This window comes from Truncatella angustata (assembly GCF_020726525.1).
Source record: "Truncatella angustata strain MPI-SDFR-AT-0073 chromosome Unknown BKA67scaffold_12, whole genome shotgun sequence".
Classification (NCBI taxonomy): Eukaryota; Fungi; Ascomycota; class Sordariomycetes; order Amphisphaeriales; family Sporocadaceae; genus Truncatella; species Truncatella angustata.
The window spans coordinates 751,386-775,204 of NW_025763392.1; the positions used below are offsets into that span (position 1 = coordinate 751,386).

A 23,819-nucleotide genomic window follows, 5' to 3' on the forward strand; every position below is an offset into this window, starting at 1 on the left:
ATGTTTACCCCTGCACGCCTCTTCAGGTTGGGATAATGGCTCAACCAATTGAGCGTATATACATCAATTGTGTCTACACGACGCTGGTCGACTCAATCGACATAGAGCGCTTTTGTGGAGCGCTGCGGCAGATCGCCTCAATCAACCCAGTTCTGCGTACAAGAATTGTTGATTGTGAATTTGGCCTCGTTCAGGTTATCCTAAGAGAGACTCTGGCCATCGAACGTTCTTCGCGAAGCCTTAGTCATGTCCTCGACCAAGAGAAAGGAGCTCCGATGAGATTTGGTACTCCTCTTTTCAGAGTCGTTCTTGTTGGACGCAATCTCGTTCTCACGACTCACCATGCCATTTCCGATGGTGGTACATACCATAGACTGTTTGACAACATCTCGCGTGTGTATCACGGGCAGTCGATACCACCATACGCAGAATTTAAGCTTTTCGTAAAGCATTGCCTTGAAATTGAAGAGAACACGGCCAAATCATTCTGGGGGTCTAGATTTAATGGGCAGCCGACAGTATTTCCAAAGATCGATGTGGAATACATCCCCGATGCGTCTAAAAGACTTGTGAGCCGTATCGAGTTTGGACCTTGGGGACTCGGTGTGCCTCTTGGACTCATGTCCTCATACGTCGAAACGGCTTGGGCAATAACAGCCATGTCATACACAAATTCTCAGAGCATCGCGTTTGGAAGAGTTCTTTCCGGTCGTGTGTCCGGACTTAATGGTCTGGAGTCTACTTTGGGTCCTACCATAGTCACCATGCCCGTACAAGTGAACTTGAAAGGAAAGTCGACCATTGCAGGGATCATAAGAGAGCGAGCACAGGAGCGCCGAGAGGCTTTGAAGAGTCCCGCGTTGCACTATGGACTTACAAGGATACGCCATGTCAATGAAGCTGCGAGGGTTGCTTCAGCGTTCACAGCGCTCTTGAATTTTCGAACGCCTACTGACAGCGGTCGTGACTATTCTAATTCTGACATGGAGATTCATGGCGAATATGAACCTCACTTGCCATACGGCTTGGGTATATCAATAGTCGTGAACGACACTGGGCTTTCTGTAGAGACGTTATTTGACGAGAATGTGGTATGCAAGGCCCAGACACTAAGGATACTTAGACAGTTCGAGCACATCTTACACTTCCTGCTCAAATCTCCGGGAGGAACTCAGTTGGAAAAACTTCAGCTTCTGAACCCGCACGACCGTCGGGAGATATTTGAGTGGAATGAAACGATCCCAAACCCACCTCTTCAAAGCCTTCACAATATGTTTAGGGGTGCCGTTAAAATCCACCCCAACGCCGAGGCCATTCAAGGTCCTGATGGCCACTTGAACTACAAGGAGCTCGACACGATATCAGATGTGGTCGCCAGCGATCTTCAATATAGGGGGATTGGTGCGGAGGACGCTATCGGGCTTGTGTTCGAGAAGTCGATATGGGCAATTGTTGCTCAGCTTGCCGTCTTGAAAGCCGGAGCGGTATGTGTGCCAATCGACCCCGACTTTCCATCTGCGCGCAAAGAGACGATTATTGCCATCTCCAAGATAGCAACGATATTGACTTCTTCAGCCTACCTGGAAGCGCTCAGAAGTCTTGCCTCGGAGGTATTAGTGATTGATGCTCAGTCAGTATCTCAATTGTCCAGGAGTGTGAACCTACACCCAAGCGGTGAGGATGACTCATTCCGGGCAGCGTTCATACTTTTCACCAGCGGCAGCACAGGAACTCCGAAGGGACACGTACTTGAGCACGGCAATCTTGTGTCATCACTCGTGGCCATTGGCCGGGACATGGGTTGGGGCACCGATGTGCGAATGCTTCAATTCGCCTCATACGTATGGGATATGAGCATAGCTGAAATATTTGGCACACTAACATCTGGCGGATGTGTTTGTATTCCTTCCGAAGAGGCTCGTGAATCGTTCATTGCGGAGTTCATTGAGTCTGTCGGCGTAAACTGTGCCATTTTCACCCCCACTGTGCTACGGATGATTACTCCAGAGGAAGCGCCAAGCATGAAGACTATCATGTCCATAGGCGAGCCAGTTGATCTGGGCTCGGTGAAACTTTGGTCTGGTCATGCTCGCTTTTTCAATGCCTGGGGGCCAAGTGAAACAGCTTGCGTCAGCGCCATGGCGGAATTGACGCCGACTTCGCGCTATGCAGAAAGCATCGGTAGGCCTCTCGCAAGTGCCCTTTGGCTTGTGGATGAGAACAATGTCGATAAGTTGGTGCCAATTGGAGGCGTGGGAGAAATTGTTGTAGAAAGTCCAGGTGTATCACGAGGCTATTTAAATGATCCAAACCAAACCGCGGCTTCTTTCATCGCTCCACCACGCTGGGCGCCACCCCGAAAGGAATCCACATCAACAAAATCTCAACGAATGTACCGCACCGGAGACCTGGCCCGGTACAACCCTGATGGCAGCCTCGAGTACATCGGCCGTCGTGACAACCAGGTCAAGATCAGCGGTCAGCGCGTTGAACTTGCTGAGATCGAGAAGGCTCTGGCCGCTTGTTCTGCTGTTCGCAGTGCAATTACGTCAATTCAAACAATCGACAATGGCCACAAGAGTCTGGTGGCTGTGGTCAGTCTGGAGGAGCCTTGCCTGTCTAGGAGAACGCCGCTGAAAGAAGTTTCAGCAGAATTCCAGTCCGAGGTCGAGGAAGGCCTCAATAGTATTCGCAAGGCGTTGTACTCCAGAGTCCCAATCTACATGGTGCCGAACGTTTGGAGGGTCGTCGAAGAGTTGCCCCGAACCGCATCACTGAAAATTGACCGAAGCGCGGTCAGGAGTTGGCTTGCTCAATGGGAGCCAACACATTTCGAAGGATCTGGCACAGACGCTTTGACCCCACCTACAAACGAAGTCGAACAACTCCTGCACACCGTATGGTGCGCAGTATTAACTTTGCAGGAGGATGAGATAGGACGCGAAAGCTCGTTCATAAAGCTGGGTGGAGATTCTATCTTGGCGATAAACATCGCCACAAAATGTAGGAAGCGCGGACTGCGAGTCTCGGTTGCCACACTTTTACGCAGCGAAAGCCTTGCCAATGTAGCTGCAGCTAGTGAACTACTCCCTGGCCATTCGGACTCTTTGGGAGAAAGACCAATGATGTATGGGAGCAACACGTCATTGCATCAAATGGACGAAAAAGACACCCAAGAGATCTTTGCGCATCTGAATGAAATAGGCGTCCACGAGGCTGACGTGGAAGTTTTGCTGCCTTGTTCACCACTACAAGAAGGGATTCTGTTCTCTCAGCTAAAGAGCTCTGGTCGTCAATACTGGATGCGACTGACAATGAAGCTAACACCTACAAGTTCTTCAAATAAGATAGACGATGCAAGACTAATGGTGGCTTGGGAAGCTGTATGTCAGGCTCAGCCTAGTCTCAGAACTATTTTAGTGAGCTGTAAGACTAGGCTGGGGACCTTCCAACAGGCCGTCCTGTCAAAACCTCAAGTTTCTACATCATACACCGCCGTTGACCAGGAAAAAACAGATATCGATTCGATACTAGGTGCTCTTGAAGTTCCGCCTTTCGCCGCAATGCAGCCACCACACCACTTGCACCTTGTTCGAGTATCCGGAGATGTCTTGTACGCCATTCTTCATATAAATCATGCTTTGTTCGATGAGAGATCCATGCGCCTTGTAGGCGAACAACTTAGTCAGGCTTATGATAATCCGACAAGTCTGCCAAAGGCCCGGAGCTTATCTCAATACTTCAGTTGGGTCGTACAGCGCAATGAAGTGACACATGACTACTGGACTACGCATCTTTCAGGCGTCACACCCTGTCTCGTTCCACTTCTCGATGCTGTTGAATCGAAGCTTATGGATGTGGACCAATACCTTTGCGACGTACCCATCGACGACGCACGTTATCTGAACTTATTCTGTCGACACCGGGGCTTAACTGTGGCCAACCTACTTCAGACCGCATGGTGTATCGTACTACGCCAGTGCACCAGAACTGAGGGGGTGGTCTTTGGCTTTCTACGCTCTGATCTCGGACCTATGGAAGATGCCGAAAACATGATGGGGCCATTACTTGCAATGGCTGTTTGCAAATTTGAGGCGGCGCCTGACTCAACACTAACACAGATTCTCAGAGATTTGAGTAGCAATCTATCACATGCCCTGGAATATGGCACTTGTCCTCTGAGTGATATCCACGAGGCTGTTGGTGTCGGTCAATTGCCCCTATTCAACACTATCATGACGATCTATCGTCTTTGGCCAGACAATCTTTCCAGAAGTGGCAGCATCCAAATCGAACATCTGCCACTACATGGATACACTGAGGTAAGTTCATTCTGCGTTGAATATAACATATATACTTATGCCATACTTCACTGCAGTACCCACTTACGCTTGGCGTTGGCTACGACGATGATAACATCGTTTCCAAATTGCTATATGACCCTTCAAAGATTCCACGGTCCTTTGCAAAGAACATCGCAAACTTATTTGCAAGTGTGATCACAAATATCCTAGCCAACCCAGAACAAACTCTCCGATCTCTGGAATCTTCAATCACAAGTCCACTCTGTGCTTTCTCTGCAGCGGATATTGCGAGGACCGTCATTCTGAGGGCAGCTTCTCAGATTGAAACTACGCGGAATTGTATTGAAGAAATTCATCCTTGCATTCCCACTCAATCCAGGGAAATGGAGGCTTCCATTCGGCGGGGTAGCGATAGTCTTGACCAATACATTTTCAAGGTTGATAACTACATTTCAAGCACTGGGCTTCGGAAAGCAGGCGATCTTGTCGCTAAAGCCTGCCCTATATTACGCACCAGAATTATCAATCTGGAACAATACGGGACCTGCCAAGTCATAATCAACACGCCTCCAGCCTGGATAGAAGAACATTCGCTCTCGGAGTATCTACAGTGGGACAAGGACTGCCCAATACGGTATGGTAGGCCTCTGTGTCGGTTTGGCGAGGTTCGTGAGCAGAATGGCCCTACTTATTTTGTTCTGTCACTTCACTATAGCCTATGCGATCCTTGGGTCGTGGCCATCATCTTGAACGGATTTGAGAAGGCTTGCACTGGCGATCCACTACAATCTGTTCAATCTCTTCCAACTGTACATCGCCTGTCCAATTGGAAAGAGAGCGTCTCGGACGGCGCCAAAATGACCCAAGTTCCAAAGGCTTGCCACGAAGGACTACAGTTTCCGCGCGTCGCCTCAAAGAACCCGAGCGCATCTCTGTCGAGCTCGAGATCCATCAGTTTTTCGCGCTACATTGAGAACGATACGCTTCAGGCTGCTTGGGTCTTGTGTCTCTCGAGAATCACCGGAGAAAATCATATATGCTTCGGCCTCTACCTGGCATGCCGTAGCCCTTTAACTGAAGACACTTCTGATACTGTTGGACCAGTGGGAGCTGTGGTTCCTTTTTCACTCAACTTTTCCACATTGCTAACAGTTGAATCACTCCTGCGAAGTGTTCGGAAAATCACCGACGAATGTACATCACTGCTCAGCACACGATCGGTATCTAAGGCTTTTGCACCGAGCCAAGAGACTCATGCGGCGGACTCTTTCGCAAATGTGTTAGTCATTGACACTAGCAGTGCATCTCTACTTCACCCAGCACCGAAAATCTTCAAGCTCATCCAGACAAACAGGTCCGCGGGCTCGTTTGGAAATGCCAGTCTCGTGGTGTCCTGCACGCTGTTACCAAACCATACACTCATTGACATGCAATTTGACAAGGAAGCCATCTCCCCTGAGACCGTTGATATATTGCTAGAGCAATACAACCATGCCATACAGCAACTTCTGTCTCATCCCTCAAGCTCGCTTGCTGATCTTAAGTCTCTGAGTGATCATGAAGCGTCACTATTGCAAGCCTGGAACAGACACATACCCGCAGCGGTGGATACATGTGTTCATGAACAGACACGCATCGTTGCCGGGCAACATATAGGAGCACCTGCTATCTACTCCTGGGACTATGAGCTCAATCACGGAATGCTGGATGACTTGTCCGATCGTATGGCAGTCCTCCTGCAGAAAGAAGGTGTGACAGTGGGGGTGCCCATACCATACTTCTTCGAAAAGTCAGCAGTATCTATCGTGGTCATGCTTGGAATCCTCAAGGCCGGGGGGGCCTTGCTTCCAATGGACATTAATCATCCATCGGAACGGATTGCATGCATTCTGTCTGAAAGCTGCGCGCCCAAGATTGTTACATCATTCAATTTGTTGGCAAAAGTAAATGCCAAAATTGATGCTCCAAAACTTATTGTGGTCGACATGAATCTTATTCAAAACTTGGCTCCTGGTCGGCCTGCGCCTGTTGACATCAAGTCGTCAGACACATGCTACATTATCTACACGTCCGGTAGTACTGGAAAGCCTAAAGGTACCGTCATAACGCACTCGAACTTCTCTACGAGCCTCAAATATAGACGTGATTTGGTTAAGATGACCCCGGAAACGAGAACTTTGCAATACCTCAACTTCATCTTTGATGTCTCGATGTTTGACATCTTCTTGACGTTGGTATCAGGCGGCTGTGTTTGCATGCCTTCCCAGCATGAGTGGTTCAATGATATCGCAGGCGCAATTCGGCGTACGCGAGCCAATTTCGTGTTCTTAACTCCATCATTGGCAACGTTGCTTAATCCCTCTGAAGTGCCCACACTACGCACATTAGGTTTGACAGGCGAATCTTTCGAAAACCACATCATCGAACAGTGGAAACAAATTCGGGTCTTAAACATGTACGGACCAGCCGAGGCGACGGTACATTCCTCCGGCTGCGAGGTTTCCTTTGGTTCAGGCAAGCAACATCTGAATATCGGGCGTCCGGATGGATGTTTGTACTGGGTGGTCGATCCAAACGACCATAACAAACTGATGTCTATTGGTTGTCCCGGAGAGCTATTGATACAGGGGCCTATTGTGTCGCCTGGATATTTGGGAAATCCAAGCCTGACCAGTACCGTTTTCATTGAACCACCTTCCTGGATAAGCCGGTTCAAGATACAAGACCATTCACAAAATGGTATTTCTTCATCTGGAATTAAGCCTTCACAACGCTGTTACAAGACAGGAGACATAGCGATACAGACCCCGGATGGTTCGGTGATCTATCAAGGCCGTAAGGATACACAGGTCAAGTTGAATGGCCTACGAATCGAACTCGGAGAGATTGAATATCATATCAGACGGGTGTTGAAGGCCAAATGGGTTGTCGCTGTGGAGCTTATCAAGCCATCTGGCCAGGATGATAACCATTGTTTAGCTGTATTTCTTGCTATCGCAGGGCCTGACCAGCCTGAGGCGTCCAAGATAGCATGCAAGGTCCTCCCACCTGTTCAAAAGGAGGCATCCGCTTTACGATCAGCTTTGACTGTCTCCCTCCCGACCTATATGGTGCCACAGTTTTTTGTGCATCTGGAAAAGCTTCCACTCACAAGGTCGGGCAAGACAGACAGGTCACTCCTTCGCAAAACTGGAGCAATGCTGTCACCGAGGCAGTTGAGTCTTTACGATCCCAGTCAAGAAACATTGAATAGTACCACGAAACTCCCGCCCTCAATAAGGTCTGATTCAGATAACGATACAGAAAGCTATCCCACATGTTTCGAGGATGAACTACGGCGATTATGGTCTGAAACGCTCGCTTTGCCTTGCGAAGCTATTAATAAAACAGATGACTTCTTCAACATTGGTGGCAGTTCGATCCGCGCTATGCGACTGGCGCACGCAGCGCACAGGTCTGGTATTTTGCTCAGTGCCGCAGACGTATTTAAATCGTCAACCCTGTCTGATATGGCAACCGTGGCCCGTCGTATACCGTCTTCCATGGCTTCCACTCGATCGGATAGATCAATGGGTTTAACGATGAAGTTGATCCAGTCTAACCCCTTCTTGGCATCTTCTAGGGCCCAGGTGGCGAGTTCTGAGCTCATTCATCTAGTGAGAGATAATATCGAAAGCATTGCCGAAGCAACAGATGCCCAGGCCGATATGGTTGCCGTGGGAGAGCTTGATGGTGAGGCATGGCATAACGAATTCACGATTGAGGCACCCTCCGGTCTCAACGTTTCAAATCTAATCAAGGCTTGTGAGTCCATAGTCCACCATCATCGGATATTTAGGACTACATTCGTTCAATTCGGCAGCGCTCTTTACCAAATTACAGTCAAGAAAGCAACCCTAGGGGAGATGATCACAATAGACGGACCGGAAAAACGACCAATAAGCTGTCCTGTGAACTGGGACACTTATTTCCCCAAGTTCCATTTATCGGAACTTTCCGATGACGGCAAGACATGTCATAAGATCAGCCTCAAGATACATCATGCTCATTATGACGCCATCTCTGTGGACGTAGTATTGCAAGATTTGCGCAGGGCCTATTCGGGTCGAGCTCTTTCGACTGGTCCACATTTCTACGAATGGTTGTCACATGTTGAGTCTGTAAATTTGTCAGCATCAGAGGCATACTGGAAACAAGTTCTGGAAGGTTCGTCGATGACTAACTTAGTATCAACTTCAGTGCCGGCAACACTGCATTTTTGCCGCGACAGCATTCAATTCCGTGTCCCTTTGCGCAATGTGACAACGACTTATGGAACGCCATCCAGCGTGGTACAAGCAGCTTGGGCGCTGGTGCTCTCTCGCGCAACAGGTCAAAGCGACGTCATATTCTGCGGTCCTAATGCCAATCGCAGCCTGTCGTCGTTTCCGGATACGGATCGAGTGTCGGGGATGTGCTTGAACTTCTTACCTGTACGGGCATGCCTACAAAACCGAATGACCCTTGGGTCGTTGGTCAAGCAGATGCATGACCAGGCGGTCGCTGCAATTCCGCATCAGCATTTAGGCTTTCGCTCCATCATAAGAAACTGCACAGACTGGCCCACCAGTACCAGATTCAGCTCCATGCTTATTTATCAAAATCACGACTCTCTACGAAGAATAATTCCTTTTCAGAATCAAGACTGTGTGCTTACTCCACATGGGAAGTTTGGCAGATGCGCCGATATTCTGGTGGAAGCGACCCCTTCTCCACCCACATGGAATGCGACAAAGGGGCAAGATGAAGCGAAGGAGCTTGTGGTAGACATTCTGTATTCACATGAGAACTTCACAGGCGAACAGGTTAAGTGGATTTCACACTTTTTCTCGAGGGTATTAGAATCAATACCACAAAATCTGGAGCAGCCTATCGAACGATACGATGAGCACGCGAGCAAACCATACGTAAGGTCGTGCTCTTCGGCGCCTCCCAAATCTTCAGCTCAAATTGCACCGAACCCTTCACGTCACGGGAAATATGTCATTGATCAAGCTTGGGATGAGGTTGGGCTGAGTAAAAAAGGCCAAACTGTCGACGACGACTGTTCCGTATTTTCTTGCGGCGGAGACCTCGTGACTGCCTTGCTACTGTCCCGCTATTATCGGCGGACCGGACACGATATAAGCATGCAATATATCATTGACAACCCTACAAGGAATGGCCAGTCAGGGCTGATTGTTGGTGCCGAGGAAAATGGCAATTGAATGTAGAACTTCGGAGATATGGATGTGATTGGTAGGTTGATAGGATTAAAAACATTTACAGATTGAGAAGCCGACCTAGTGATTAAAGAGTTTAAACAAATCCGTATTCGCGTCTGTTATATGCACAATAAGAATCATATTTGGACTACTCTTGGGTGTAGTAACGTAAATGATAATGTATCCGTGCTCTCTCTAACGTGTAGTACACAGCCTGTCGATGCCCACTCTCTTGCTGCCAACATGAGCTTTTGTTGTAACAGACTCATATATGGAAAATTGACGCTGAGTTAAGGCATACGATACGGTGGAATGGTGTATGGCCTCTAATGCTACCTCATCCCCTATATTGTCATGTCACAACGAATGAGCGGAGAATGCTAAACGTAATTTAGTTCTTGATAATCGCCCTAATATTGCTAATACTTCTCACTAAAGCCCGAATATGCGGTAGCATCAATCTTCATGCCTTCTAATCCATACATCAGCCTCCTTGAACTTGAGCCTCCACTTTGGCATCTTCCAAAGAGTCCACATGCGCACATCTCTCCACAGGTCCACCCCCTCACTCGATGCTGCAACATCCCAGTCATATTTCCAGCCCATCTTCGCCAATGTGAGCCTTGCCTCAAGCCATGCCAGATTTTTGCCCAAGCAGGACCTCGGCCCTGTACTGAAAGGCTGACTTGCCGCCTTGTTGACCTTAATTGTTTCTTCACTATTCGCGCCTTCAAGTAACCAACGCTCAGGCATGAAGGAGTCAGGATCTTCCCAATAAGTGGGGTCTCGAGTCATGGAGAATGGATCAGTCGAGACAATCGTACCTGCTGGAATATAGCGGCCATCAATTGCTGTGCCAGGGCAAATTCGCGGAAGTCCCAGACTGGATGGAGGGAAGAGGCGAAGAGACTCCTCGATAACGGCATTTAGATAGGGCAGCATGGCTGTGGAATCCCCTGTGATCTTGTCGTAGTCCTTGAAAGTATCTCTAAGTTCCATTTGTAACCTTGAGAGCGTTGCTGGATTTCGTAGGAGAAAGTACGTGGCGCCGGCCAGGAGGGTAGCGGTGGTTTCTGAGCCCCCAACGATAAGAACATGGGATTGGTTAGACAAATACTGGATATCCACGTCTCCTTCCACCCTTCCTCCTTCTCCTCCTCCTGCTCCTCCTCCTTCTTCTTCTTCTTCTCTCTGTTCTTCTTCCGATGCTTCGCCGATGCGATTTGCTCTCACCATACTCAAGTCTGAACGCACAAGGCTGCTGAAGAAATCCGCACGCTCCAGCTTCCCCATATCCAGGCGTGTCCTTGTTTTCTGCAGAGTCAACGCCTGGTGTTCCCTCAAGTTGGACGGAAAGGATCTCGGAATGAGAAAGGGGAGCACCAGTGCAAACAGAGGCATTCTTTTACGTATGCCAGCCAACGTCGATAAATACACACTGCCAAGTATAAGCGAAATCCAGAAGTGTGTTTTCGCCTCCTTGACTGCGTCAAAAGATTTGCCAAACGTAAGATCACCTGAGATAGAAATAAGTTAATGTGCATTATGCAATGTCCGAGATTTCGGTGATTATGGTAGTAATCCGTTGGCAAAATCGTTTAGAGGGAGCTGGATGGACCTACCAATAATATCGAATGTTAGCCAGTTAAAGGCTTCTGTCATATCTACGCCTTGATCTAGACTTCCAAGCCTTCCAATCTGTTTGATAAACTCATCGAGATATAAATGCACAGTTTCTTCCTGCTGGCGTAGAGACTTGACACTAAATGCATATGCCATACAACGTCTTTGCAGTGCATGATCGGCTGGGTCACGAACAGTGATGATATCAGCCCTCCCCGGTGATATGTCATAGAAATCGGATTTCAAGAAAGGCTTCCGGTCTTTGTTGGCGTGGTTGTATATCGTCTTGTACGAACTAGGTGTGCTGAAGGAGAGCTCGTTGGGACCAATTCGCACAACGGGGCCGTATTTTTGGTGCACATTCTGCATAGCCTCGTGCCAGAGCCCGCCGGTATAGTTGCGGATGTACCACCACTGAAGCATTTTTAACAATTTTGCAATTAGAAATCGCACCAAAAGCGTCATACCTCAGACATTGCTGCCAATCTGGGCCCGGGAAATCTGGCGAGAGGATGGAAGAATATGCTATAAGCATAGCGTGAAATTAATAGTAAGGAAAACTGCTTTCGAATTAGTTATGTCACGTTCTCTTCGACTCAAACTCACGGTGCTGAAAACGCCAGCTATAACCCAGCTTGGCTGCACATAGACGAGTACACATCGTATGCTGTCGATCATGGTGTCTGTCCAAATTGTGAAACCACTCATTAGAAGGATTATAGCACTACTTAACCCGACGAAATCCAGAGGCTAGTTTATGTAAAAAATAATTTCTACCTAAAGATTGACGCTATCATGTACTTGTGTTTTGCTCATGAATTTGATTGCTGAATAGTGGAGGGAAAGGAAGGGGCATGGTAGAGAGAACCCAGTTGATTTTAATAGCCTGTGACGGGATGTCGGTCGCGCTGTACGTAGCTGAACGGGTACGAACTTGTTCCTGGTAGTTTGTGGCTGAAACAACTACTGCGCGTATACAAATCTTCTCTCCCCGCGGGACCAACTAACCAGGCGATTTGGTGGCCTTGCAACCAGAAGATAACCCTTGCAGCCCAATGTAGCATTAGTATACCTATACGGATCCGTAGCCCTATCATAAAGTTATAATGCCATTGAGCTAACGGAGGGCAGCGGGCATCCGCCTGGCTGAAATCAAGGGGAGCAAATTATGGAGAAACGATAATATCAGTGTAGAACAGAGCTGTTTGCTACTCGGAGTCATCAATAGGAATACATGGTTTGGCTACGTTATACCGTAGGACAAACAAGTACAACAGAAGTCCCATGCAAGCCATTCGAATTAAAAGCAAGTTAGGTGCATACACTAGTAGTCAAGTTGATCAATAGGGTAAGCGGAAATACCGCCAGCATCTCCCATCGAATCTAGGCACCTCCAAAGCTTGACACTAAAAATGACATTTCAATTGTGTCTTATTGGGTTCAGAGCAAGCACAGTGGAAAGCGGTAAGTATAAGCTGCATAAGAGTCGCATCCTGTTATGACAAGCTTTTGGATTCGGCCGTAATTGCCATTTGCGCTCAAGGACAGTCTGCGACGGACGACCAAACTCCACAAACGCTCAGGGTTGGGCCCCGCCAAGCTCGCGACTCTACGGCCCAAACGAGGCCACCTATCACGTATCGGAATCACTGGAATCTGCTGAGCCTTTAGCATTTTAACCATTATGCTTGCCAGAGGTCTCGTCTATAGCATATGTCGAGGAAGAAACGCTCATTTCCATAATTGGAACAGTGACGTGTTGATAGGTGGATTGTTCCCTAGCGACCCGGTCAAAACCGTCCCAATGTTTTGGAAATCAGGGAACAACATATAAGAGATTCATCTTGTCACGTGTCATCTTTCACAACTTAATACAAACCAACAGTACTAGCAGATTCGGTTACTCTAGACATCTTATTGAAACCATCACTTAACTTAATTCATCAAGCAGACTCAGACTACTAGCACCCTAGCACTCCCTTGCAACACTATCGTCTGACACTTCACGACGACCCGTTACAAGTGGGGTTTCCATACCTTCTGGCACCTCCCTCGCAAGTAGGATTACAGCCGACTCAACTTTGTCTTCACGCGCTACGGCCGATTCGACGATGGTGGACATCACCACGACAAGTTGACAACCGCCGCTTCGGCATCTGAAGGTGTGAACACTGCTGCACCAGTCGTCTAAGGTATTCCTCCGTTATCAGGAGAATTGCGGCATCCTCTTGACACCACAGCCGCTCTTAGGGGCCGAATGACTTGTAGATGGGACATCTACAGGGAAAGGGGCTGTTGTCATTGGCAGTTATAGTACCCTCTTTGTTGCATTTTAATTTGCATGATTGTAATACCCGAACCATTCTCAATGCAATTTAATTTCTTTACATAGTAATTCTGTTGATTTTGAGTATTTACGTTGCTTATCATACTTCTGGAGGCTGTTAAATTCGAGTTTCTAAGCGTTATTCGCGGCCGCTAACTGCTGCATCTCATATTTGAATTCCATGAGTCACCAAGGTTACCCTCGGCAACAAATGCTTCTTCTTGTCGTTATCATCAGTATTTGTGTGGAGGCTGGTTATTCTTTGGAAAGTGAAATATAGCAGAACTGACGCGGAGCATACCAATGCCTGACGAAGCCTTGCCTATCCCGCACTGCAATATGAAAAAATACGGCCGGCAAGCCGGGAGAACATCGCTCGTATGAATGACGGCTGTGTCTGAAAATTATGCCCCGTTAAACTCGTGAGCGTAATACGGATACTGCAACTGAAACCCATTATTGGGCAACTCAGCTCAAAAATAGCAATGAAAGGTGCTGCATCACGAGCCTGAAGCGAAATCAATTTAAAATATCAATTGGGTTGAAGTTGTTTACTGAGCTCACGGAGGGTTCGAACGTAGACACTAGTTAGAGAGACTTATGATAGATTCAGAGGATCACAGTTGATTGGCGTGTCTAGGTGCAATTAATGGCATTATCGAAGTAATAATTAGTACCGTAGTTGACTGGCTCTATATGGGAATCCGAAGCGCCTGGGAAGAGAATCTTATAGATCAGATACTATCTATCAGCGAACTATGGTCTATGGTCATGGACAATCCTGTTATATCGCTTCTCGACAATCTTGAGCCACCATTTATAAGGCTTCCATCAGATTGGGAGTCGGAGATTAATTTATAGCTGAGCATGCGAGGTCAACAAAACTAGGGTCGTCATCAGTGAGACGGAAATACTTCTGCATCATGGGCGAAATGCCTGTTCGGATACGTCCCGGAAGACGACAACTCTGCGTGGCAACAGCTAGTCTCCCATCCGCGATGTCACCAGAATCAGAATTAGAGCATAAAAGCATATATAGTGTAGCAGACACTGAGGAATGCTCAGGATTGGGACGGTGCGCAATTATCAGTCGTAGCATTTCTTGACCAAAATATTGTATTAGAGTACCTTATCGGTTGGTGGAATCAAAACACTCTGGTTTCGAATCGTTCACATGCATAATACAGATCAATTAAAATGAGTCGAATATTGGACTATCTAGTCGTGCTCGACTATGAACTACAAAACTGTCATTGGTAGAAACACTTATGGAAGGGGTTCCCTTGTGTCCTCGGATTCTTCGGCAAACCATTCATCGGCGAGGAACTGTTCTGCTGTTGGTCTGTCCCTGGGGTCCAGTTTCATGATCTTCAAAATAAAATTCTTGTCTGCAGGAGAGATCTCCTTTGAGGAGACCAGATTAAATGGCTTCTCTGGGGGCTTTGCATGGTTTATGGCATTGATAACCTGAATAAGTTCGGGGTCTTGGAAGTCCTCGTATGATTGAGGGAAAGGACCAAAGAATTTATACATGCGCTGGAGAACGACGAATAAATATTCTCCATCATCTGGCTTAGTACGCCTAAGTCGCCTACTTATTGGGATCGTTTCATAATCATTACAGACGCCGCGTTATTTACCTTATTATTATTACGAAGTTAAAATGCGTAGCTTTTGCTTAATAGCCATTAAAACAGTAGCCAAACGAGGAAGATTAAGTATAAAATAATAATATTAACATTTTGTCCTTTACCGAGGTATAGGCAACGAATAACTTGATATAAAAACGCTAGATTATTTTACACGATGCGGAGGACTCCGATATATAGGCATTACTCTGTTAACAAGGCTATAGCTAGATGTTTTAGGGTTTATTTGTGAGAATGAAGAAAGGCCCCTGTTTTTTCTAAGTAAAGAACTCGGTAACATTAACGCTAAGAAATACTGCCATTATGTACTTCCTTGTGCCGTGACTTCGTGGTGCCGTATATAGATGTATAGTCCTAACATAAATGCTCCGTTATACCAAGCTCGTAAGATATAGTATACATTTCTCGAAATAATAATATTAACGATGGAATGGCCATCGTATAGTCCTAACCATAAAAACGATCGAGAACGTACAACATTAGATAAACTATATTAAACTATATTGTAATGTATAGTTATTAAACCCGGTATATTTACGGGTAGTAATAATGGTAATATGGCGAGCTATACTAGAGGATTTCTTAGAAACGCTAGCATGGTCGATGCCCTATCGACTACGTGAAGTTATTCGTACCGGAGATGAACGGCTTAATTATGAAATGTACCGTAATAGCAATAGAGCACATTACCAAAAGTGGTATAGCGTTATGCCTGCGCTAACATATGTGATCCTGGCGGAGGTGTAATCCCATTATGAAGTTTTGTTGGAAACTTTTGTCTAGCGAGGAACCTATAGCAGCCCGAACATGTTGACAAAAAAAGTGCCGCACCCCTACACATACCACTCACTCCTGTCACTATAGGGTTGCGGCACTTTTTCTGGCAACAGCCTGCCGCCTGACCTAGGTGGATTCGGTAAATCCGACATATAATAATTCGGCTCGCCAGCTTGGAAGCCAGATTACACCATCGTAGTCCGACGTTAGTATATCCGGAAGTCAAATACCCAATTTCTACACTACACTTGCATATGCATCACAAGTGACCAATAGATTTAGCTATTTATAGCAAAGGCGTGGTTGAATCATCGCAGCTACGAACCGCTTGAATAGTCAAGGACCGAGAAGGCAACCCTGATCTCAACCTTGTCAGCCCTGTTATGCAGCCTGAAATTTCGCGCGCGGTTCCACGGCCCGCTAGGGAAGTTGGCCCCCTTAGTAGACCCCCAGAAGCAACACAAAGAGTATGAAAATGCCACTATACAAAATTGGATATAAGTAGCGAGCTTTCCTATGATGTCACAATAACTCTGGGCTCACAATATTAACTCCTTTTTTCCACATGTACTTCAAACATATTCAACATCTCCATAAAGATATATCAAACTTTTCTCCGTTCTCTTTCATCCTCTAATTGTACTTATCCCTTCGCTTGAGTTTGAGTATATAAGTTTACTTTCGGTATTACTATATCTATAATGTCTAATCAAAGTATTACTAAGAAGGCCTCAGGGACTGTTACTAGTCTAGCTGGCAAGGGAATAAAGATTTCTGCCGCAACCCAGACGACTTATTGGACAAGGCCTGAATAGGCAGCTGCGAACATCAAACCTGCCCTCGAAAAGGCGGTCTCGGAAATTGAGGCCGTTCTACCTCGCGACACAGCCGAAGTCTGTGAATGGTAAGTCTATCATTCCGAGACAAACGCTAGCATCAATTCACTGGAAATAACCTCATGGATAATCGAGAGTGAACACACAAGTGATGCTAATTCTCGAATCCATCTCACGGCCGGAACGTACGATGCGTCAGACAATTATCTGCAAACTGTTCACCTCCCAACAGAACAGTGATTGTTTTCTACGAATAATTTATATCTGACTCGTTATATCGCCTTTGATAAGGTACGGACGGAGTATATTACTGGCATTTGATCTAACCAGGTCTGTTGCACAATAGCATGGTTGGGTAATCATTTCTAGTGACGACGACATTACGGACAGCGACATATAGATACTTATATCAGTTGGATCAATCCGATATAAATTTGGTTCGCCTCAAGATCGCACAGGTCATTACGTTTCTAATCTTTGAGTACAACTACTTCGATGCTTTTTTTTTTGTGGGAGAGTGGGTATGGCGTTAATGAGTGTGGCACCAGTTCCTAATGCGATGGAGTGGACAGCTATATATAATTTAAAAAATATTTATATCTTCACGACCCTTTGCAAACTTGCCCGAATCGAAGCCCAGTCCAGGTCGGCAGTCAGTTGGTGGTGTCGGAGCAGGCTCTGCGCAGCCGGCTGCACAATCTGGCACATGGCCAGCATTATCTCGTCCTCGCGGATGTCGTGCAGTAGCAGTTCTATAGATGCGTATGTCTCATCTTTTTCATTTCCAAGTCATGATTTAACCTCTCAGCCCAACACCATTAGCTGCATACCTTCTTACATGATCTGGAACACCTCGGGCGTGGTAGCTCTTCTTGTTAGACTACTTTGCAGCAAGATTCCCACTAGATTCTGGACCTCCAATGTTTAGGTTACGTCAAATCCGTCGATGTCCACGACGAGGTTGCGTTTGGCATAGTGCTTGAACCGCCATGTCATGCAGGTACCAAACCAAAGACCTTAACCTTTCGGCAATTGATGGAGAGACAGTCCCTTCCCCCGATACTGGCGAGAGTTTCCCTTTGTAGCACCCTGGCACAGTCCCTCTCAAGTTTCCATTCAGTTGATTGGCTACATAAAGGCTTGAATAGCGACAACATACTTTACTTCGGAGATGAGACTGAAAAATTCGATTTGAATCGGCCGCATATTGCAGGATTCAGTACCTCCAGACCCAGTGACCGCACCGACATGACAGAAGCCCCTATTTTGCGATCCTCCGTCGGATGTATACAGGCATTCGCACGCTCAATTTGGCGAGCAAAAAGTTCATTCCACAAATCTTATGATATATATGCTTTAGATGTAATTCTCACAGAAATCGCCACATGGAAACCCATCGATGTTATTATGTGTATTGGCAACGTCATGGAAACGACAAGGGACGAATTGCGCGGTGTGTACAAACGACTACTCAGAACGTTAGGGGGCAAAAATGGTATTTCCACCGTGGGAGCAGGCGACACTGACTTGGAACGAGAAGAAATGGATTTCCTGGCAGAAATCGCAAGCCTATATGGGAATGCCTATAGCCAGGTCATAAGTGTCTGCCTTCGAGCAAGAGAGGATAAGAGACTAGCATGCAAAGCAGAGCTACAGAATATGATAAGCTTTAGGATAAGAAACAAGTTTGACGAGCAGGTCGAAGAGAAGGTCAATTTGATCAAGATGGCGTCAGGTTAAGGAAGGTGGTGACTTAGTCGTAGGTGTTGTTAAAGTAATACCAAGGCAGTATATTTCCAGTAATGCCGTGGCCAGAAGACGTAGGTAAAAGGGTGGTGGTTATGACTGTGCGATGGGCTAAGGTTGATGAAAGAGGGAGGGAACGAGCGATAAAGTATAGTATGGATGTATGTATTCACCTGATGGAAATGCTGCAGGCTGAATAGTGATAGCATCTGGAGCATGCGAGACCTGACGACGGCTTGGCCTAACGGGGACGTTGACCAACATCATTGCCATGCGTAGGATCCTGAGAATTAAGGAGTAGACTAACCTAGGCTCATAGGCTCAGAAACCAGAAGGCAGAGTGAAGAACGTGACGTATACGTAGACAGCATGATAGAAACCAGGGCCGGGAATAACACTAGCCTGGTGAAGCTGGCAGGCTGGGTAACTTGGTTGTGATCGTCAGTTGCTTTTCACGGAGCCCTCAAGAAGGCATGGCACGACCCGTCTCTGTCTAGACTAAGGTTAGTACTAAAAACATTTCACGGCGCGGGTGCATGTACAAGTAGCAGAGGCTGCCGGAAGCCATTCAAAAATTTGATCAAGGATGGCCAAGAAATAGTTCTGCGAAGTGATATTATGAAAACACACAGTCTTTCTTTTGCAGATTTCGTATGGTAGGGAGCCGGAGACAAGACACGTCTCGAAGTTGAGGTTTTACTGTAGTCTAAGGTTCGTATAGTCTAGTCTAGGTTACAGGATTAACCCCGACCTTGCTTCGAGCTACATAGCGTCGCGTTTTTAAGGGGGGGGGCGCCCTGGCGTGTAGTCGCTGGTCACTCCCTGTAGCTGCCGGAACCCTGCTGAATCCGAATCTGGCGGCTATCGTTACCTCAGCTAACCTACAATGTATTATTACCACACACCTTCTTCTTGCTCTTCCTCTTCCTCTTCCTCCTTCGCTCCACCTTCTCTTTCTTCGGATCGGACCTGTAAGTTCGCGCCTCAGGGTCTATTCTGCAACTTATAAATAGTGTCGCATCCCGAGAGAAAGCGCACCGACGGCTGCCCAGTATACCAACAATTATGGCCCCCCGAAAGTCCAAAACCTCACGACCGCCACCGCCCTCGAAGACCTTGGTCCTCGACAATGGCGCATACACAATAAAAGCTGGATACGTGACCGACGACGCGATTGACGACCCTCGCGTCATCCCCAACTGTATAGCGCGCGACGGCGACCGCAAAGTCTACGTCGGGTCCGAGCTGGAGAGATGCAAGGACTTTGGCGAGATCGCCTTCCGCCGCCCCGTAGAGAAGGGTTTCGTCGTGAACTGGGAGGCCCAGAGTGCCATTTGGGAGCGCGAATTCTTCCACGAGAACGCCCCGCAGCATTGCGATCCCTCGGAAACCCGACTGCTGCTTGCCGAGCCCTCCAGCTCGCTACCCGCCCTGCAGACGCACACCGACCAGATGGTGTTTGAGGAGTTTGCCTTCGCGAGCTACTACCGCGGAAACGGGCCTTCCTTCAACGCCCACCACGACATACAAGCCATTCTGCGCACCCCCAGGCCCCCCGAGACCGTCGCTCAGTTGCCAGTCGAGGTCATGATGCTCATCGACTCGGGCTACTCACATACCACCGTGACGCCGCTTCTCCGAGGTCACCCTATTCACCCTGCCATCAGGCGTCTCGACGTGGGCGGAAAACTTCTGACAAACTACCTCACCCGCCTCTTGTCCCTCAGACACTACGATATGCGCAACGACACCTATATTGTGAACGAGATGAAAGAGCAGGCGTGCTACGTCTCTCGCGACTTCAAGGGCGATCTGGAGAAGACCTGGAAAGGCACGAGGGGAGATCCTCGCAGACAAGACTTTTTGGCCGGCGGAGGCATAGCCAAGGATTACGTGCTGCCAGACTTTCATTCCACATCCAAGGGCATCGTTCGGGATTACGATCCGTCCCAAGCGTCAAAGGCCAAGAAATTAGCCGCAGCTCGTGCTGGAGAGGTGACAGAGGATGTCATCACCCTGCGCAACGAACGCTTCACAGTCCCGGAAACACTCTTCCACCCTTCAGATATCGGCCTCAAACAGTCAGGCATAGCAAACCTGGTTCGGGAATCCCTTGACGTCCTACCAGTTGGGCTCTGGCCCGGTCTTTTAGCCAACATCATCGTGGTCGGAGGCAATGCTCTTTTCGATGGATTCTACCAACGTCTACAGGAAGAGATTAAGCAGCTCGTGCCCGACGAGTGTATTGTTCGCGTCGCGCGGCCAGCCAATCCAATTCTCAGTACATGGTCTGGCGGCGCCAATCTGGCAAGGCATGAGTCCCTCAATTCGTTGTGCGTTACCAAGCAGGAGTACGACGAGTATGGCGCTGCCTGGGTTGCCCGCAAGTTTGCAGGTGTGGACGAGTGAGCTTGGGCTCGGTTTGATCTTGACAAGGTGAATAGAATTGCTTCTCCGAGGTAGTGGTCATGTGCTGATTCCCACCTACAGTGCAGGCACGTTCTCGATGCGCATGTGCTATCGTGACGACTCAACGTAACTTGTTCCATTCGGACGCTCGGAATGCTTCACCCATCATACGTACAAGTGTGAGGCTGACTCCAAGTAATTTGCGATCACCTCCACATATATGCGCTGATCCGACGATAGGCCATGTTTCAGCCGCGCATTCGTCACCGCTGTGCGCCCTTACAGCGCCACATCATGATTAGACAACGTCCTTGAAGCCAACATCACAAAGACCGATGGTCTCTCGAATCATCAGAGCCCCACCTCGGCATTATCACCCCTTTTAATTGCCTAGATTGCCCTATAATGACCTTGAGGGCTTTCTTCGGCTTTGGCGGCGGCCGGTTTGCGATTCGCCACCCGTGCCAATCATGTTGCTTATTCGTACAAGTGAGTGAGCCTTGACTGTTTGGAATGGGGAGATGGGCTAGCCCTGAGAATTCGAGGTGATTACGGTCGTCCATCGGTCGCAAGGTTGGTACAATCACCAATGCAACGAAGCAAACAAGTATACGACGGCTTATATGGTAGAAGTGATGCTGTGCTGCTACTAATGACTCAAAGCCGATCTCCCCGAATGGCCCCGTACGTATTCTCCCCCGGTAGCTCTCCTGGCCGTTGTAGGCCCATCTCCACGAACAATCGAGTATCTCTAGTAAGCCATGGGACACTCCCAGTCTGTCTCGTCTCGATATGCATAAGTGCCGACAAGTACAGAACCAAGGAACACAGCAGTTCATCCTCAAGCTAGAAAGAACCTTGGCGGAAGCAAGGAGCCTTGAAGCAAGAAGTAGTTATCTTGCACAATGCTGCAGATACCGAGCCTCCATAAACTCTTGATAGTATTGTTCACGTGGTTTGCCGACGACACTCTTGTTCGTTGTGTCGGCCAAGACAGCAAACTTGGTTGTTCTGGAATGCCGAAGCGGCCAACAGCTGTGGTTACACGATATCGAGGAAGACGACCCCAGTCATTGACACCGTCTTCGTGAAAGTACACCTAGACTAGAGATTAGCAGCTACTCCGACTTTGTTTAATTTTTCTCCTTCTTTTTAAGAGGCATGTACGCAAGACAAACAGACCAAAGGAAGATGCGAACTCAACGGAGATGTGGACTTACACGCGAAGCGCTATTGAGTTATAACCTGTTCGGGAAATGATAGCTGAGAATACAGAACGCTGGACGGATAAGCTTGATTTCTCCACATATCCAATCCATTACTACCATATTTTGAAGTAAACAGATCATCTTTACGTGATCATCTTTGCGTGATCATCTTTGCGTGTACGACTGGTTACTAGCGCTGAGACGCAGACCACATAATAAACGGCTCTTCTTTATCGTTATCACCATCAGTGACTCCGAACCTTATCAAATGACCTCAATTGGGCAATTGGGCGTAGGTACTGCAGGTCATGGAGATGTTATAAGACTGCTTGGCGTTATAGCCCCCCGCCCCCCACAGTTAGGGCTGCCCAATCGCGCCGAACTTGGCACATATGCCTACCTAATCGTGTGATCACTCCAGACGGTCCATGGAGATTCACGCCTGGAAGCCACTTTTGATGGTAACGGAGGATCTCCAGTGGGGCCCGTCGCAGTCAAATAGATGCTGTACTTGTGTATGCAAAACGGGTTTCGTCTGAAGTAGCAAACATTGATCACGCTAGCAATCTGTCAGGCTCCGATTCGGCGACACCGTAATTAGCACGGCGTCACAAGGAGCACTTGCTGGCTTTCGACTGACATGGCAATGCTGACGTTGGAACCCATTTTCGGGGCCTTCAAGGGCCTTCAAGGGCCTCAAATGACGGCAGCGCCCCATCCCAAACTGGCCCTAGGGTTTCCAAACTGCAGAAGGAGGATCTGGGTCTAGAATGGGTTGCCATATGAACCCCTGATTCTAGGCTCTCCGTCATGCAGAGAGACGGGGGCGAAATACAGCGGTTGTCCTGATTAGACAGTCTGACAGCCTCATTCTGAGCCGCAAAGTCGTTAGCATCTGCATGTGTGTGCGCGTGTGTGTGCGTGTGTGCGTATACAAATTTAGACTGCTGGTAGTAATAAAGAGGATCTTATTCAAACTCGGAACAAATACACCCCCAATTGCCTTTGGGCTTATTCCAACTTCCCCTACATTGCAAGACAAGGCATCTTAACATGTCCGAATCGAATAACAGGTGTTGAACAGTGGAAAGCCCCGCCTTCTGAAATCGTGGCGCTAGTGGTATAGCGGTTATCTTGGGCCTGTTCAGTTGGCACAGCTGCAGCAGCCCCGAGAATAATAATATCCTTGGAAACCGGGCACTTTTACTTTTAACGTTACCTGCTCGGTACTTTGCGCTGGAGCTTGCGCTCAAGCTTACACTTTGGGACAGGTCAGTGATTGCACTTGCTGCAACCTATCTACTACACGTTGCACAAAGCCCGACGAGAAGGAGGAATACAGCGGCGACTCATGGTTACCTTATTTCTCCAACTCCAGCTAGCTCCTCGCTCATTCTGCAAACCGAGGTGCAGATGGATCTGACTTTGAGCTTCAGCTCCACCCAGTAGCAAACAAACGTTTCATTTAGCATCCTATCGACATTCTAGTAGCACGCTTCACTATATCCAATCGACGGGAAGCGAGAGAGAGACGGAGAGGGCGAGACTGAGACTGAGGGCGAGAGTGAGCGTGAGAGTGAGAGTGGGAGTGAGAGAGGGTCCCTTGTACGGATGGGATACACAGTGACGTCTTCATTGATGATCATTTCATTCGTCAAGACTGACCCCGGGGCTTATCCACTTACTCTCCAGATTCCC

The 23,819-nt window shown here is 47.8% G+C and overlaps 4 protein-coding genes across 4 annotated transcripts; 3 read left to right on the plus strand and 1 right to left on the minus strand.

The window, feature by feature from the left end:
- Window positions 1-269: 269 nt before the first annotated feature.
- Window positions 270-9,696, plus strand: BKA67DRAFT_614027 (uncharacterized protein). Its single transcript, XM_046105422.1, has 3 exons — window positions 270-4,322; window positions 4,379-4,600; window positions 5,849-9,696. The coding sequence occupies exons 1-3, from the start codon at window positions 276-278 to the stop codon at window positions 9,548-9,550; spliced, it is 7,971 nt and encodes a 2,656-aa protein (XP_045951648.1). The 5' UTR covers window positions 270-275; the 3' UTR covers window positions 9,551-9,696.
- A 231-nt stretch (window positions 9,697-9,927) lies between these two features.
- On the minus strand, window positions 9,928-12,008 carry BKA67DRAFT_651569 (cytochrome P450). The gene is made up of 4 exons (XM_046106077.1): window positions 11,777-12,008; window positions 11,638-11,730; window positions 11,170-11,584; window positions 9,928-11,064 (listed from the first exon to the last, which is right to left on the minus strand). Exons 1-4 carry the CDS (start codon window positions 11,876-11,878, stop codon window positions 10,004-10,006), a joined length of 1,671 nt encoding a protein of 556 aa, XP_045951649.1. The 5' UTR covers window positions 11,879-12,008; the 3' UTR covers window positions 9,928-10,003.
- Window positions 12,009-17,724: 5,716 nt separating this feature from the next.
- Window positions 17,725-19,222, plus strand: BKA67DRAFT_587007 (uncharacterized protein). Its single transcript, XM_046104289.1, has 4 exons — window positions 17,725-18,225; window positions 18,286-18,408; window positions 18,812-18,997; window positions 19,047-19,222. Exons 1-3 carry the CDS (start codon window positions 17,794-17,796, stop codon window positions 18,821-18,823), a joined length of 567 nt encoding a protein of 188 aa, XP_045951650.1. The 5' UTR covers window positions 17,725-17,793; the 3' UTR covers window positions 18,824-18,997; window positions 19,047-19,222.
- A 115-nt stretch (window positions 19,223-19,337) lies between these two features.
- Window positions 19,338-21,175, plus strand: BKA67DRAFT_129343 (actin family). Its single transcript, XM_046094988.1, has 2 exons — window positions 19,338-20,940; window positions 20,995-21,175. The coding sequence occupies exon 1, from the start codon at window positions 19,570-19,572 to the stop codon at window positions 20,911-20,913; it is 1,344 nt and encodes a 447-aa protein (XP_045951651.1). The 5' UTR covers window positions 19,338-19,569; the 3' UTR covers window positions 20,914-20,940; window positions 20,995-21,175.
- Window positions 21,176-23,819: the final 2,644 nt, after the last annotated feature.

What these genes read in the sequence shown, in the direction of transcription:
- BKA67DRAFT_587007 (XM_046104289.1), top strand. Translation starts at nt 17,794, where the DNA reads ATGGAGAGACAGTCCCTTCCCCCGATACTGGCGAGAGTTTCCCTTTGT. An exon ending in TGCGCGGTGTGTACAAACGA is followed by an intron (nt 18,226 to 18,285) that starts CTACTCAGAACG and finishes GGCGACACTGAC; the next exon opens with TTGGAACGAGAAGAAATGGA.
- BKA67DRAFT_614027 (XM_046105422.1), top strand. Translation starts at nt 276, where the DNA reads ATGAGATTTGGTACTCCTCTTTTCAGAGTCGTTCTTGTTGGACGCAAT. An exon ending in CACTACATGGATACACTGAG is followed by an intron (nt 4,323 to 4,378) that starts GTAAGTTCATTC and finishes ACTTCACTGCAG; the next exon opens with TACCCACTTACGCTTGGCGT. An exon ending in CAGCGGATATTGCGAGGACC is followed by an intron (nt 4,601 to 5,848) that starts GTCATTCTGAGG and finishes GCTGATCTTAAG; the next exon opens with TCTCTGAGTGATCATGAAGC.
- BKA67DRAFT_129343 (XM_046094988.1), top strand. Translation starts at nt 19,570, where the DNA reads ATGGCCCCCCGAAAGTCCAAAACCTCACGACCGCCACCGCCCTCGAAG.
- BKA67DRAFT_651569 (XM_046106077.1), bottom strand. Translation starts at nt 11,878, where the DNA reads ATGAGTGGTTTCACAATTTGGACAGACACCATGATCGACAGCATACGA. An exon ending in GATTGGCAGCAATGTCTGAG is followed by an intron (nt 11,585 to 11,637) that starts GTATGACGCTTT and finishes AAAATGCTTCAG; the next exon opens with TGGTGGTACATCCGCAACTA. An exon ending in GCTAACATTCGATATTATTG is followed by an intron (nt 11,065 to 11,169) that starts GTAGGTCCATCC and finishes TTTCTATCTCAG; the next exon opens with GTGATCTTACGTTTGGCAAA.